The sequence below is a fragment of the Maylandia zebra genome, linkage group LG7 (assembly GCF_041146795.1).
Source record: "Maylandia zebra isolate NMK-2024a linkage group LG7, Mzebra_GT3a, whole genome shotgun sequence".
Classification (NCBI taxonomy): Eukaryota; Metazoa; Chordata; class Actinopteri; order Cichliformes; family Cichlidae; genus Maylandia; species Maylandia zebra.
The window spans coordinates 15,385,643-15,398,064 of record NC_135173.1 but is presented as its reverse complement, the minus strand read 5'-3'; the positions used below and the strand labels follow the sequence as shown (position 1 = coordinate 15,398,064).

Sequence of the window (12,422 nt, the reverse complement as noted above, 5' to 3'; positions counted from 1 at the left end):
TGCTGTGGGAACTGATTCAGATTCTGTTCGGGGCACCATATTTCTTCCATAAGAAAGCCACTAAAAAACAACAACAAAAGAATACAGGAGGTGACACTTTTTTCTGACCGAGTATTATGTTCTGATCACTCTGACTCTACCACCTTTGACCTTCGGCATAATTTATCTTAGTCAAACAAATACTTTTACACTTTAAAGCAAATTTTCCACTATGACCTTTTGACATAATTTCCTCATCGACATATTGATTTCTGGACTTATCACTGAACAAATGGACAACACAGTTAAAAACAAGTAGCACGTTTGAGGACGAATGATGACAGTATAGAAGCTAAAGGTCTTCTAGAGCTATTTTCTATATAAAAAAAATATTTATTTATAAACATACATATATATTAAATATCATATGTTATGGCTGTTTTGTGTATGCCAGAATAACTGCAGACTGAAAATATTACTTTTAAGTAACATTTGTCAGTAAGTTAAAAGTAACAATTTTGGTATGTGTATAATTTATATGAATATGTTAACTGTAAGTTAATGGAAATATTAAATCAGGAACTCAATGCATTAGGCATGTATACATGGTCAAGACAACATGCTCTTCAAACCAAGCATGAGAATTAGGAATAAAGGTGATTTAAATAACTTCAAAAGCGCACGGTTGTTGGGGCCAGACAGGCATGCCTGAGTAATTCAGAAACTGTTGATCTGCTGGGTTTTTTCCACAGGCCATCCTGGGGCTTACAGAGAATAGTCTGAAAATAAGAAAATATCCAGTGATCTGGGTGAAAATGTCATTTTGATACCAGAGGTCAAGAAAGAATGGCCATACCACTTTGATCTGATATGAAGGCAAAAATAGCTCAAATACTTAAGCTAAGGTATATATACGAGCATCTCTGAAAAATACAAGAACGCTTGGATCCATTGGAGGTATCAAAGATTCAGGCTAGTGGTGGTGTAAAGTTGTATGGGATTTTGTCTTAGGACACTTTGGGCTCCTTACTACCAACTGAGCATCATTTAAACACCACAGCCTGCTGATGGAATCTTTCAGCAGGATAACACACCATGCCACAAAGCTCAAATCATCTCAAACGGGTTTCTTAAACATGACAATGAGTTCACTGTACTCAAATTACCTCCACAGTCACTGGTAATTTTACCAATTTAAAAAAATAATTTTACAATTATTTCATTAATCGTATCATTACGTTCGCGTTTAAAATTGTTCATAGCATGAAACATCTGAAAATAGTGTTTATGGGTGGACATCATCACACTAACGCCTACAGCAATAAAATGATCTCAACAGCGCCGCCCGCTGGACAAAGGGGGACTAACATCACTGCACACGTTGCTAAAACGACAGTCCCGCTCTCTGCTGAAACTTTGGCGGCGCCACCATCAAGGCGCTCGTTGTGATACACAAGAGCTACCGAAGGGGCGGGCTTCTAGAATTAAACGGAAAATGTCGATTTGACTCCTCCTATCTTCCGTCGCTAGATCTTGTGAACAAAACAAACGAACAACAGTGACGCAGAGCCCTCTTTTTAAAAAACAATCTGGTTTCCGGAAGTAGCGATAAAGAGTTAAGAAACCAGACTCCTTTGTTACACGTTAGTAATCTAATAACGTTGCATTAAGTCGTACACAGCTCTGGTTAATTAAAGCGAATACTAAGAGCTCCACCGTAGTAAGCGGATATTTTTTAATTAGCATTTTTGTTCTTAATTATAGCTATGGCCATAACTAATAACGTTTAGCTTCGTAGTGGTTAGATTAAACTAATTCAGAACTTGTGCCACACATAAACTGTTCGTCCCTTCTCATGGGAGCCTCTTAGCTCCGTCTGGGTGTAATGACATGACCTGTACATAACAAATGTTATGCGGGGAGAAATTCTCAGGAAAGTACTGGGCGAGGGGCAAGTCAGCTAACAGACTGTGTGTTCAATGGACAGAGGCAGCGAAGACGACGCGCCTCCCGATGAAGATTGTGGATGCCATGCAGCCAGCACGGAAGACGGAGAGGTGGAGGTTACACCTGCATGCAGCCTTTCAGGTGGAGTTGCAGAAATTTTGGCCCACGGAATCTGGGGACTTTTGAATCAGGAACAGGAGAGGATGGCTGGCCCCACTATGTTTGGAGAGCAGGGAGATGTTGTTGATCCCCCCTCTGTGTCTCCCATCAGCCTTATGGATACCTGTGCTCCCTCCATATCCACCCTTCCCTCCTGCTCATACTCCTCCAGCCGTCACACCGACTTTTCCTCCTCATCTTCTTCTCCCTTGTCCTTGTCTCCACCCTTGCCTCCTTCCGTGGAGCTTTCAGCTGTGTTGACTGATACAAGATTGACCCTGGATGTGTACCGGGGAGGTGCAGCTGCATTGCCCCTCCTTTGGGAGTCCATCCCGGGGCAGCTGAAGGGCCTTCAGTACCTGAGGCTGGGCTCTGAGGAAAAAGCAGGGCTGGATGGTGCACTGGATGTCCTGTCCCATCTGACAAAGCTACGATCACTGGCTATTCGGGGTACTTTTTTCATAAATTTATTTCAGTGTCATCTGCTTGTCACCATACTTGTTTCATTGCATTTTAGTTGTTGCCTTTAGTTAAGTTAAACTATGTAATACTGTGTCATAGAATGATAATTCTTCTGTGATTCTCTGTCTTTTTCTTTTGCTCTAATTGCATTTTTCTTTCTAACTAAAGGACACTGTTTACATGACTCAAGGGGTGACCCCCTGCCTGGCCTCCTCACCACCTTACCAGCATCTGTTTCCTTACTTTCCCATCTGGTGCACCTGGATCTCTCCTTCAACCAGCTCTCCTGTTTACCATCCTGTCTGCTTAGCCTTTCCATGTTGTCCTCGTTGCTCCTCTGTCACAACCACCTCTCGGCTTTGCCCTCTGATATAAGCCAGCTTTCCTCCCTCACCTACCTCTCCCTCCTGGGGAATGAGCTGGTGTCTCTCCCCCCGGGTCTGGGTCAACTGAAAGCACTACAGACTCTGGATGTGTCAAATAACCTCCTCCAGGAGCTACCTGACGAAATTGGTTCACTGGAGGAGCTTGTTAAGCTGGAATTGTCCCAGAACAAGCTAAAGCAGCTACCAGAGAGCATGGGTAAGGGCATATGGGTGAGTGGGTGTGTCTAGTGAAAAATCACTTAATGTAAGATAAATTGGTTCCGGAGCAATTCAAAAAGAGTAACATTGTCTTTTTTTTGTTGCCCAGGTTCTCTCCTTTCACTCAGGGAACTTGTCATCTACAGCAATGACCTCCGTCTGATCCCACTCTGTCTGAACAAACTGCCTCTGCTTAAAATAGACGTCCGTGACAATCCCCTGGGACGACCTCCAACTCCTCCTCCTCTCTCTCCTACACCTGGTGAACAGAGAAAAACAGGAGCTTAAAATCGATTAGAGCTCAATGTATTTTGATCCTGAACATGCAGTGCTGAACTTTGTTTTTAGCATATTAACTGTGTTTTATTCTCACCAGATGAAGCAGAAACAAAACTCCCAGAACTGCACATTGGGTTTAATCAGCACAGGTACAGTGTCACTCATAGCAGGCTCATATTTTCTCATTCTTTGAAATAATACCGTTAGTTAAATTGATACAAGCTATATTTAAAAAAAAAAAGGTTTGATGCTCCTTTTGCTCTTTAGTTTCTGCATTTCGTCTGCCGGGTGTCACGTGTTCCTCCCAGGGGGGGCTGAGCTGGTGTTCCCCCCAGGATGCATAGTGACAGCCACAAAACTGGCCTGGGCCGAGAAGAGGCCACAGCGAAAGTGGGTACAGCTGGAGGAGCATGAGATCCTTCTTAGTCATCCGCTGGAACTTCGTCCTCATGGAGTCACATTTTTAAAGGTATTTTAAAGCGTATAGGAACACTCCATAACTATTTAGTTATCATGATTTGGTAGTTTGTGATTTGCGGCTGTGGAGAAACCGAACTTTACCTCTGTTTACATATTTGTTTAGAACCTTAGTTATTTACGCACTCGGGTAAACATGACCAACCTAGTTCTTTTGTAATATTAGTTATACAGTCATCAGCCACTTTATTCGTTTCACCTTGTTAGTACCAGGTTTGACCCCCTGCCTTAATTCTTCATGGCATACATTCAGCACAGTGTTATACATTTTGGTACAAATTGACACAATAGCATCACACAGTTGCTGCAGATTTGTTGGCTGCACATCGATGATTCGAATCTCCCGCTCCACCACATCCTAAAGATGCTCTACTGGATTTAGATCTGGTGACTGTGGAGGCCATTTGAGTACAGTGAGTTCTTTGTCATATCCAAGAAACCAGTTGCTGGAAGCAGGAATCAGAAAATTGGTACACTGTGTTCATAAAGAGATTAGTCAGCAGTAAGACTTATGTAGGCTGTGGTGTTCAAATGATGCTTACTTGGTAGTAAGATGCCCAAAGTTTACCAAGAAAAGACTTCCCAAAAAACTCATCAGACCAGGCAATGTTTTTCCAGTTGTATTCTCAGTTTCCTGTTCTTAGCTGTGAGGTGTGGCACCCGATGTGGTCTTCCACTGCTGCTAACCATCTGCTTCAAGGTTTAATGTGTTGTTCATTCAGAGATGTTCTTCTGCATACTTGGTTGTAATGAGTAGATATTTGAATTACTGTTTCCTTCATATCAGCTCAAAGGAGTGTGGCTGTTCTCCTCTGGCCTCTGATATCAGTAAGGGATTGAGCAGGTGTACCTAATGAAGTGGCTGGTGAATGTATGTATCAAACCCTGGGCCATTTCTCTATGTTTGTTTGCACGTTAGGTTAGCAGGTGCCATAGGTGTGGATGTGAGGTAGATAATGGGCTTAAAATGCACAAAATAAAGCACTGTATGAATGTGTGAATGTGACTAGTAACTTGAGTGGTTTCCATCAAATATTTGCTATTTCCTATCTGTTTCTTTCTTGCACTTGCATGAGATAAATGCATCTCACCTCTAAAATGCTTACAGCCTGTTGAGGTATGTGTGCCATATCACCGGACGAAAAGAAAGGAGGTGGTGGTGCGGACGTTTGATGGACAGTCATGGAGTACTTTGCCCACTGAGCTAAGGAGAGGAAGTGAGAGCCATAGCAGTCGCCCTGGGGGACGTCCAGCCAGGGTAACCCATAAAACATGCTACTGCAAATGGATATTATTACAATTATTTTTTTGTCTTGGACAAACAGTATTACTATATTAGTGGTGAAACTGGCTTCTTTTTGTACCTTTAGCTGGCATGCTGCTCAGTGAACCACTTTTCTTGGTTTATGGCCGTGTCTCGCCCAGTAAAGGACAGCTGCTCTGTCACACCAGCCGGAGGCTTACTGGTGTCAAGTGCTGATCCTGGAGTAAAGCTTCACTTTCCTCCGGATTCCACAGTGGAGACTCGCACCATCACTTTACAGGTCAGCTAGCAGCAGTACCTACACATGATTGACATCACTGTTCTTGTCTGGTCTGCAAGACTTTGGTGTTTCCTGATTTGCAGGTGTTGCAGGTGTCTATGTCAGACGTGCAGGCGCTGTGCGGTGATCCTCAGGCCAGAGTCAGCCCCCTGCTTTGTCTCTCCCAGACTCCCAGCATGCATTTTCTACAGCCAATCAAAGTTCAGATTCCCCTGCCATCTGGTGTCACCGGTACATTAGGCCCTCCTGATGCTCACACATGTGTGTAATAACACATTAAATTAGTGTATATTAATGTTTTTCTCCCTTTCTTTGCAGGCCATACAGTTGATATGTCCTGTTTGCATCTGCTCCATGGAGATCCCACTGCCCAAACCTGGACTGACATCACAGCACAAGTCTCTCTCTATGTTACCCATTTGTATGCCATTTTCTACATTACGCATTTCTCCTGGTAAGGGTCAGCTCTATATCACCATAAAGCACTTTTGAAATGTAATTTACAGTGTAGGATTATAATGTGTGTACCACTACAGGTACTGGCTCTGGTATACTACACAGCGCTGCGTCAGTGGGGCGGTCAGGAAGATCTACCAGAGGTTAAAACAGTTCAAAGTCCAGTTCCTGGTCCTCCAGAGGAAAACTGATCCTTCACAGGTTCTGCTGCAGTGCTTACCTTCTAACAAGGTTTGTGGTGATTTTTTTTTTCCTGTGTTGTCACTGTGCACAGAGTCAGCCACTGTGGGTGGTGTCATAGCCTTGGTAGTGTATGACTTTGAACTGATTTGTTTCTGGTGTAAACTGCATGCTCAGGTGCTAAGCAATGGTTGTGGTGTTTCCTGCACAGGTAGAGAGCAGAATGCAGTCTTTGACAGAACAATATGATGGACCCCAGCCTTCAGACCTGTGTGACCTGCTGGAAGGAGAGCAGTTCTTTGCTGGCTTTGAAAGAGGCTTAGAAATCAGCACAGGTATGAAGCCTTAGAGAAACTTGTTTGAGGTTGATTTGGAGTTTTTATCAAATCTACTGTACTGATCACATGGTCGCCACTGCTCACACAGTGAGCTTAACTGGCAACCCTGATACAGATAAGTGGAAGAAGATGGATGGATGGTGTTTTTATATCATTAGTGAACAGAGCAGACTATACCATTATGGCATTTTCTCCTCTGAACTGTATTGTCAGCCAGGGTAACCAATCTAAGGGAGAAATCCCGTCGTCCTTCAGCACGTGTGGGGTGAAGTTGCCAGATATAGGAATCACAACCAAGTTTTACATAATATTTGCAGCACATTCATAGATAACTATGTAATCAGATCAAAAAGCTTCATTTCTATGTTGCAATGGTTTCAGACTCAATATTTCATAGTTTGTTTTGGGCTTGGGTTAGGTCCTCTGTTCACTGTTTCACCTTCTGTGTGCATTTATTCTTCTCCTCTGCTCCCCTCCCTGCTTGTCACAGTGAAACAGACACATAGGAGCAAAGAAGGGGAGAAGAGGAACAGTTAAAACATGGCTCAAAATAACACAACCTATTTTGTTGCTGTAAAAAATTTTTTACCACCAAAGCGCTAAACCTTTTTAAATGTTTTGTTTGTGATGACATTTTCATTAACTTAAAGGTTACTTTTCCCCAGGAATACAATGTCGCTGTGTTTTGGAAATCGCGATTTGAAAATTAACTACTAGATTTGCACACGATAAACAGGACAAAGGTCATTTTAAAGGAGAATCAATTATCTTCTTGGACAAAAATTAAATATGTGTTTAAACCTATACAGATGATTCTTTTAAGGATTTAATCAATGCCAGGAGAAGGACTTTAGCTTGTTTGTCTTTTCTTCCGAGGTCTTATGATGTGCGGTTGTGTAATGATTGGCCTGACATAACTTTTTGTCTCACACTGATATTTCCCTGTTTTTTTCCAGATAGACCAGACTGTGTGGGGGGAAGACTCTGTTTCGAGTTTTACTCCAGCCTGAAGAATCTGAAGGAAGTGTATATCTGTTCAGCACAGGGTCAGAAGGGACCAGTGAGGGGGCAGGTAAGTCATAGACCCCCACCCCCCCACCACCACCACCACCATGCACACACTGTCTGCTTTATATTTAACTAGGAAAGCACATTTTTTTAAACTCACAGGCTTGCATGCAAATATAGTATATAAGAAAAAAACGGACTTTTCACAGTATAAATGAGCTTGAAGGTCACATCTGTGAAAGTGCCATCATGCACTTTATCCTTTAACATGCTTGTGCAGCAATTTCTACATGATGGGACCAGATGTGACCTACACTATTTTACAGGTTAAAACAATTCTATAATATTTACTGCTGTGATTTTTGTGATCCTGTCTTAGTGGTGTTGATTCAGTCCTGTGGTTTCTTTTTATTGTATTTTAGCTCATCATTTTCCTGTATGCTACATTGGAGCTGGAAAAAAATATTAGTTGCACCTTTCAAAACACTGCAGGTCCAGTCCTGGTAGCTCAGAATTGAATCAAAACTTGTGGTCAAGAGTTTTAGTCTATAGCAAAAGCTGAACACTTAATGTGAGGTATGGATTTTTAAGATAGCACACCATTACATACATAGACCCCACATACCTTTAAATCTGTTGGTTTAAAAAAATGTGTGGAAGCACATGGGAATTGATATAATTTCTCTATGAATGGCCTCAGAAGACCCCACTCTGTTAAAAGTAGACAGCTGAATGACCTTACCTTTGGGGAGACGAAGGTAAAGTAAATACTAAAAAAGATACACATTCTCTTGAGGCATATATCATCTTCTCAGTACTTCTCAGATGTCCCATGGCTTAGTTCAGAGATAATAAATCTCTTTTCACATGTTTTCTTTAGAGCAACATGAAGCCAAAGATAGCAAGAAAGTAGTTATCCCCAAATGTGTGTGGGAGGTGAGGTGTGCCTGATTTGCTTCACTGATATCTATCTGTGTGTCCTTTGTGCCAGGTACCTATTTAGGTGGACCTATAAATCCAAATTTTAAGCCTGACAGCTGAGATTTGTCAGAAGACTACACTTTCTTTAAAAATGGTTCTTTTACAGCTTGTACCTTCCTAGGATACCTAAAACAGTTGATTTAAAACTAATGAAATTCTCTGTTGCAATTGCTCACCATTAGAATATTAGATATTGGTGGTCTCTCTCCCATTATTTCCTAATGGATGTAGTGCAGTTTTTATGGAAAGGGGAATAAAAAGGAAAAAGCCTTCTGTTTTAGTTCCTTCTAGTAAACTCACTGGTGCTTCCTGTGTGCTTGTATATGTCTGGATAATGTCTGTTATGAGTAAGATATCCAAGGAGAAGACTTGTGCTCCTCGCATGGTGAATAAGAGAACATTTTTAACAGAGGCATCTATGTGGAGAACTGGTTTATTGACAAAGATCTGTCCTCGTCAGCTTTACTCTGTGGAGCTCACATGGGAATGCCGTAGTACCCTACTCAATCTTTACTGGCAACCCAACGAACATCAGTCTGGAACTGCAAGCGTGTTAGACAGAGAATTACACACTTCACCCACTTCACAATGATAATAAAGAATCGCATCAGTTTCGGCGTGGCAATAAAGAAACTCTTCCTCGCTGCCCTGCGGTGTGCTTGCTCCATTATTTGAGGGCAATTTTGGTTTAACTCAATAAACCGTGGACCCTGGGCTATCAATTTAAAGGAATTGTTATTCTAAACTGGAAACAGTGTAATCCAGCCTGTTTTTCCAAGGAACCACAGAGCGACCAACAACATAAAACTGTTCTCAGGGCCTGATATATAATACTTCTTGCCCAATGGAGTTTGTGTCTAAAGGAGATTAATTCCTAATAAATGTTCTTGTTGATTATAATGAATCACATTTAAAAAGGTAAATGTGCTTTCTGTGTTTTATGGTTAAACAGGTTTTGGACAACACTGATAATATGCTCTGCACCTCTGTTACAGGTGTCCTTTTATAGAGGGGAGATTCCCAGCAACCTGCCAGAGGAAGTAGCCAGAAAGAGGAAAGGACTCGACAGCCAGTGGCTTACAACTTTACCTCTAAGACTTCCTGTCAGTTGAAGAGATGGATCCTATTTTATTCTTATCTTAAAAGATGTTATTGCATGTAAAATGTTCTGTCTATATACATTATTATTAGTTTCTAAACTAGACTCTTGTTAGTACAGAAAAACGTTTTCTAAGCATTATTTCAGAGGAGGCTTTCTCCCTATGCTCTAAAGGGACCACTTTCTTTATTGTTCTTGTAGGCTCTAAACTCAGAGAACACTTTCATCATGGAGGAGGTCGAGTATCCTCCTCTGAACCTGGGTGACCCTGAGAGTGGCTACCTGACAGAAGCCAACCTGCTGTCCATCTCTCTTCAGATAGCACAAGACTGGCGTGTTATTGGCCTCAATCTGGGCTTGAGCTATCAAGAACTGGAACGCATCCAGTACAAGAACAGGTAGGACTGAACAATCATGTTCACTTAGAATTACTTAAGTGAAGACATTTGGCTTTTCCACGTGGAAGCTGCACATTTCAGTCGAGCTTGAAGGTGTTGATTTTAAATCAGTAATGTCAAATACATTTTTTTATGTTTTATGAACCTCCAAATAAGTCAGTAACTACTCTCAACTTTTAGGTGAGTGAATGAAGTGATAATCAGTGGTGCTCAAAAATACCCCTGAATGACAGAGTAGGAAATTCACTAGAGGGTTACCCAAGCAACCTCATTCTGAAATCTCTGTGATGTGTTCTGAGTGGATAGTTTTCTATGCAAAAGAAGTGTGTGTGAAAACATTACTCTATCTATCTATCTATCTATCTATCTATCTATCTATCTATCTATCTATCTATCTATCTATCTATCTATCTATCTATCTATCTATCTATCTATCTATCTATCTATCTATCTATCTATCTATCTATCTATCTCAAATTCTTGTTAATAATATATGAATAATTTGGTAATGGGTGCCATATAAAAAATAAATATGTCAAACTAAGTCATTTACATTTTTAGCCAAGAGAGAGGTAAAAAAAAGAAAAGGAGGAAAGTACATTTGTTGAGTGAGTGATCACACATCATGGCACAGTCAAAGCTTTGCCAGGAACAAGATGGCGTGAGATGTATGTAACAGGAGGAAAATTCCCGGAGTGGGAGAGACATGCTAGTGAATTTTGATTGTTTTAATCTGCACTGCCATCACGAAGCCATCTGGGACACTGCAGGAGATTACACACAGGCTGATGCTCATCTGGCCCTCCCCCTTCTCCTCGTGTTCAGAAACCCTCTATTGATTCATCCTGGAGGTGGAAGAAAAACGCATTATGTATATGTATGTGTGTGTGCGTGTGTGTGTGTTTTTGCATTTGTGTGTAGGATTTTAATGTACGAATCTATTCACATTTTAATACTAATGTGCGTTAGATATAACAGGTATAACAGTAGGAGATTAGAGAGTTTACTGTGGGATTTGAACATATATTTCAGTGGTGTGTTTTCCTTCGCTACCAGGGACAATCTGGGTGCCTTGGTCCTGGACATGCTGTTTCACTGGGCCCGGGCGCAGAAGAACGAAGCACCCGGGGCAGTATCTCGGCTGGTGGCTGCTATGATCGAGAGCGGCCGGAGAGACCTGGCCGAAGAGATCGAGGACATTGTCAACATAGGAAAGAGAAAGTACACAGAGTCTTTGAGGAGAGTAGGTCTGGAAGCAGAGAGCTCCTCTCTGGGTGAAAAACAGCAGTAGATGAGCCCATGCTGGACACAGATGGCTGACTTACACTTGAGTGACCTGCTTGTTTACCGTGGGCCTCCACTATCTTGTTCTGTTGTCATCAACTGCAGAAGTGCACAATCATGATAACCGGCTATGTGCTGGTGGCACCTTTCATAAGCTCAACAGAGGAACAGGTAAAATGGATTTACTGTGTAATGGCCTATACCTTGTTTTTAACAAACCAACCCCCCAAGTATGTAAGCATCTAAAGCAGGGATGTTGAGCTCATTGTACCTGATGGCCATGCACAATCGACTTTGATCTTCATTTAAGTCATTTAATTATTTAATTTATTTTATTTAATGAATCTATTACCTTGGTGTAAAATGAAGGAACATGTGTTAGGAATAGTAGGAAGAGATGCTCAAAACGTAATAAAATGCAGTTAAAAGTCATAATTTTATGACCTCCTTAACATTTTCCAAAGCTGTCCAGCGGGTTGGATTGGAGTCTTTGCTGGGCAGATTTTGCCCCCTAGGCCTTATGTTTGACAGTCCTGATCAAAATCATCTTAAACTTTTGACTCCATATCTCAAATCTTTAACTTTTTATATATTTGTTTTCTTTAGCACTTTATAAATGTGTCTCATTCATTTAAAAAAACATCTCATTATTTCAAACCATAATTTCACTATAATTTTGAAAGAGCATTTCATGTTTTTGATTCAGAATCAAATTATAATAACAAACTATAATTATTTTTGAAATATACCAATGACTGGATCTATTAATGTTGTTTTTTTTTTAATTTCTGGTACCTGTTCAGACAGCAAACAGCTCTGAGACCTGTGAGAGCATGTTACAGGACTGCACTAAAACTGCAAACATAAGCCATTTTTACAGCTGATTACATTTCCTCCTTGTGTGCCTTTGGTCACTGAATAATCAGTTTAGCTGCAGCACAATCTCAGTATGATATGAGGACGTTAGAGCTTTGTAATGTATGAATGTACACTTTTTTAATATGTCTTATAAGTAAAACTGGGATATAATTTTTTGTACTTGTCAGCTGTTTTTCTTTCTTTGGTCGTGACTCACTCATTTATTGCCGCACGCTCAGCCCCAATATTTCAGCTCCTGCCATTTTTTTTCTATTTCGGTATTCAAGGTCACTGTGATGTGATGAAGCGTCACCATGACGCCGACTCCCATCCCCCATTGCTACAACTTTACCTCCTGCACTTCCACTACACGCCACTAGAGGCCCCCA

At 41.2% G+C, this 12,422-nt stretch overlaps 1 protein-coding gene and 1 long non-coding RNA gene across 3 annotated transcripts; one reads left to right on the top strand and one right to left on the bottom strand.

The window, feature by feature from the left end:
• The first annotated feature begins 1,285 nt into the window (after positions 1-1,285).
• On the top strand, positions 1,286-12,193 carry pidd1 (p53-induced death domain protein 1). Of its 2 annotated transcripts, XM_004552996.3 has the most exons (15): positions 1,286-2,535; positions 2,716-3,129; positions 3,241-3,393; positions 3,508-3,559; positions 3,678-3,879; positions 4,996-5,145; positions 5,258-5,431; positions 5,515-5,662; positions 5,750-5,885; positions 5,968-6,118; positions 6,279-6,402; positions 7,362-7,477; positions 9,390-9,497; positions 9,695-9,891; positions 10,948-12,193. In XM_004552996.3, exons 1-15 carry the CDS (start codon positions 1,959-1,961, stop codon positions 11,180-11,182), a joined length of 2,937 nt encoding a protein of 978 aa, XP_004553053.1. In that variant the 5' UTR covers positions 1,286-1,958; the 3' UTR covers positions 11,183-12,193. The 2 variants fall into 2 exon arrangements, with proteins under 2 accessions (XP_004553053.1, XP_076741953.1); XM_076885838.1 differs by lacking the exon at positions 1,286-2,535 and having other exon boundaries at positions 3,049-3,143.
• On the bottom strand, positions 10,605-12,358 carry LOC143419365 (uncharacterized). Its single transcript, XR_013099330.1, has 3 exons — positions 12,251-12,358; positions 10,945-11,068; positions 10,605-10,736 (listed from the first exon to the last, which is right to left on the bottom strand). It is a non-coding gene; the product is annotated as an uncharacterized LOC143419365 (long non-coding RNA).
• Between the last annotated feature and the right edge of the window lie 64 nt (positions 12,359-12,422).

What these genes read in the sequence shown, in the direction of transcription:
- pidd1 (XM_004552996.3), top strand. Translation starts at nt 1,959, where the DNA reads ATGGACAGAGGCAGCGAAGACGACGCGCCTCCCGATGAAGATTGTGGA. An exon ending in CTGGGGGACGTCCAGCCAGG is followed by an intron (nt 5,146 to 5,257) that starts GTAACCCATAAA and finishes TTGTACCTTTAG; the next exon opens with CTGGCATGCTGCTCAGTGAA. An exon ending in AGTGCTTACCTTCTAACAAG is followed by an intron (nt 6,119 to 6,278) that starts GTTTGTGGTGAT and finishes TTTCCTGCACAG; the next exon opens with GTAGAGAGCAGAATGCAGTC.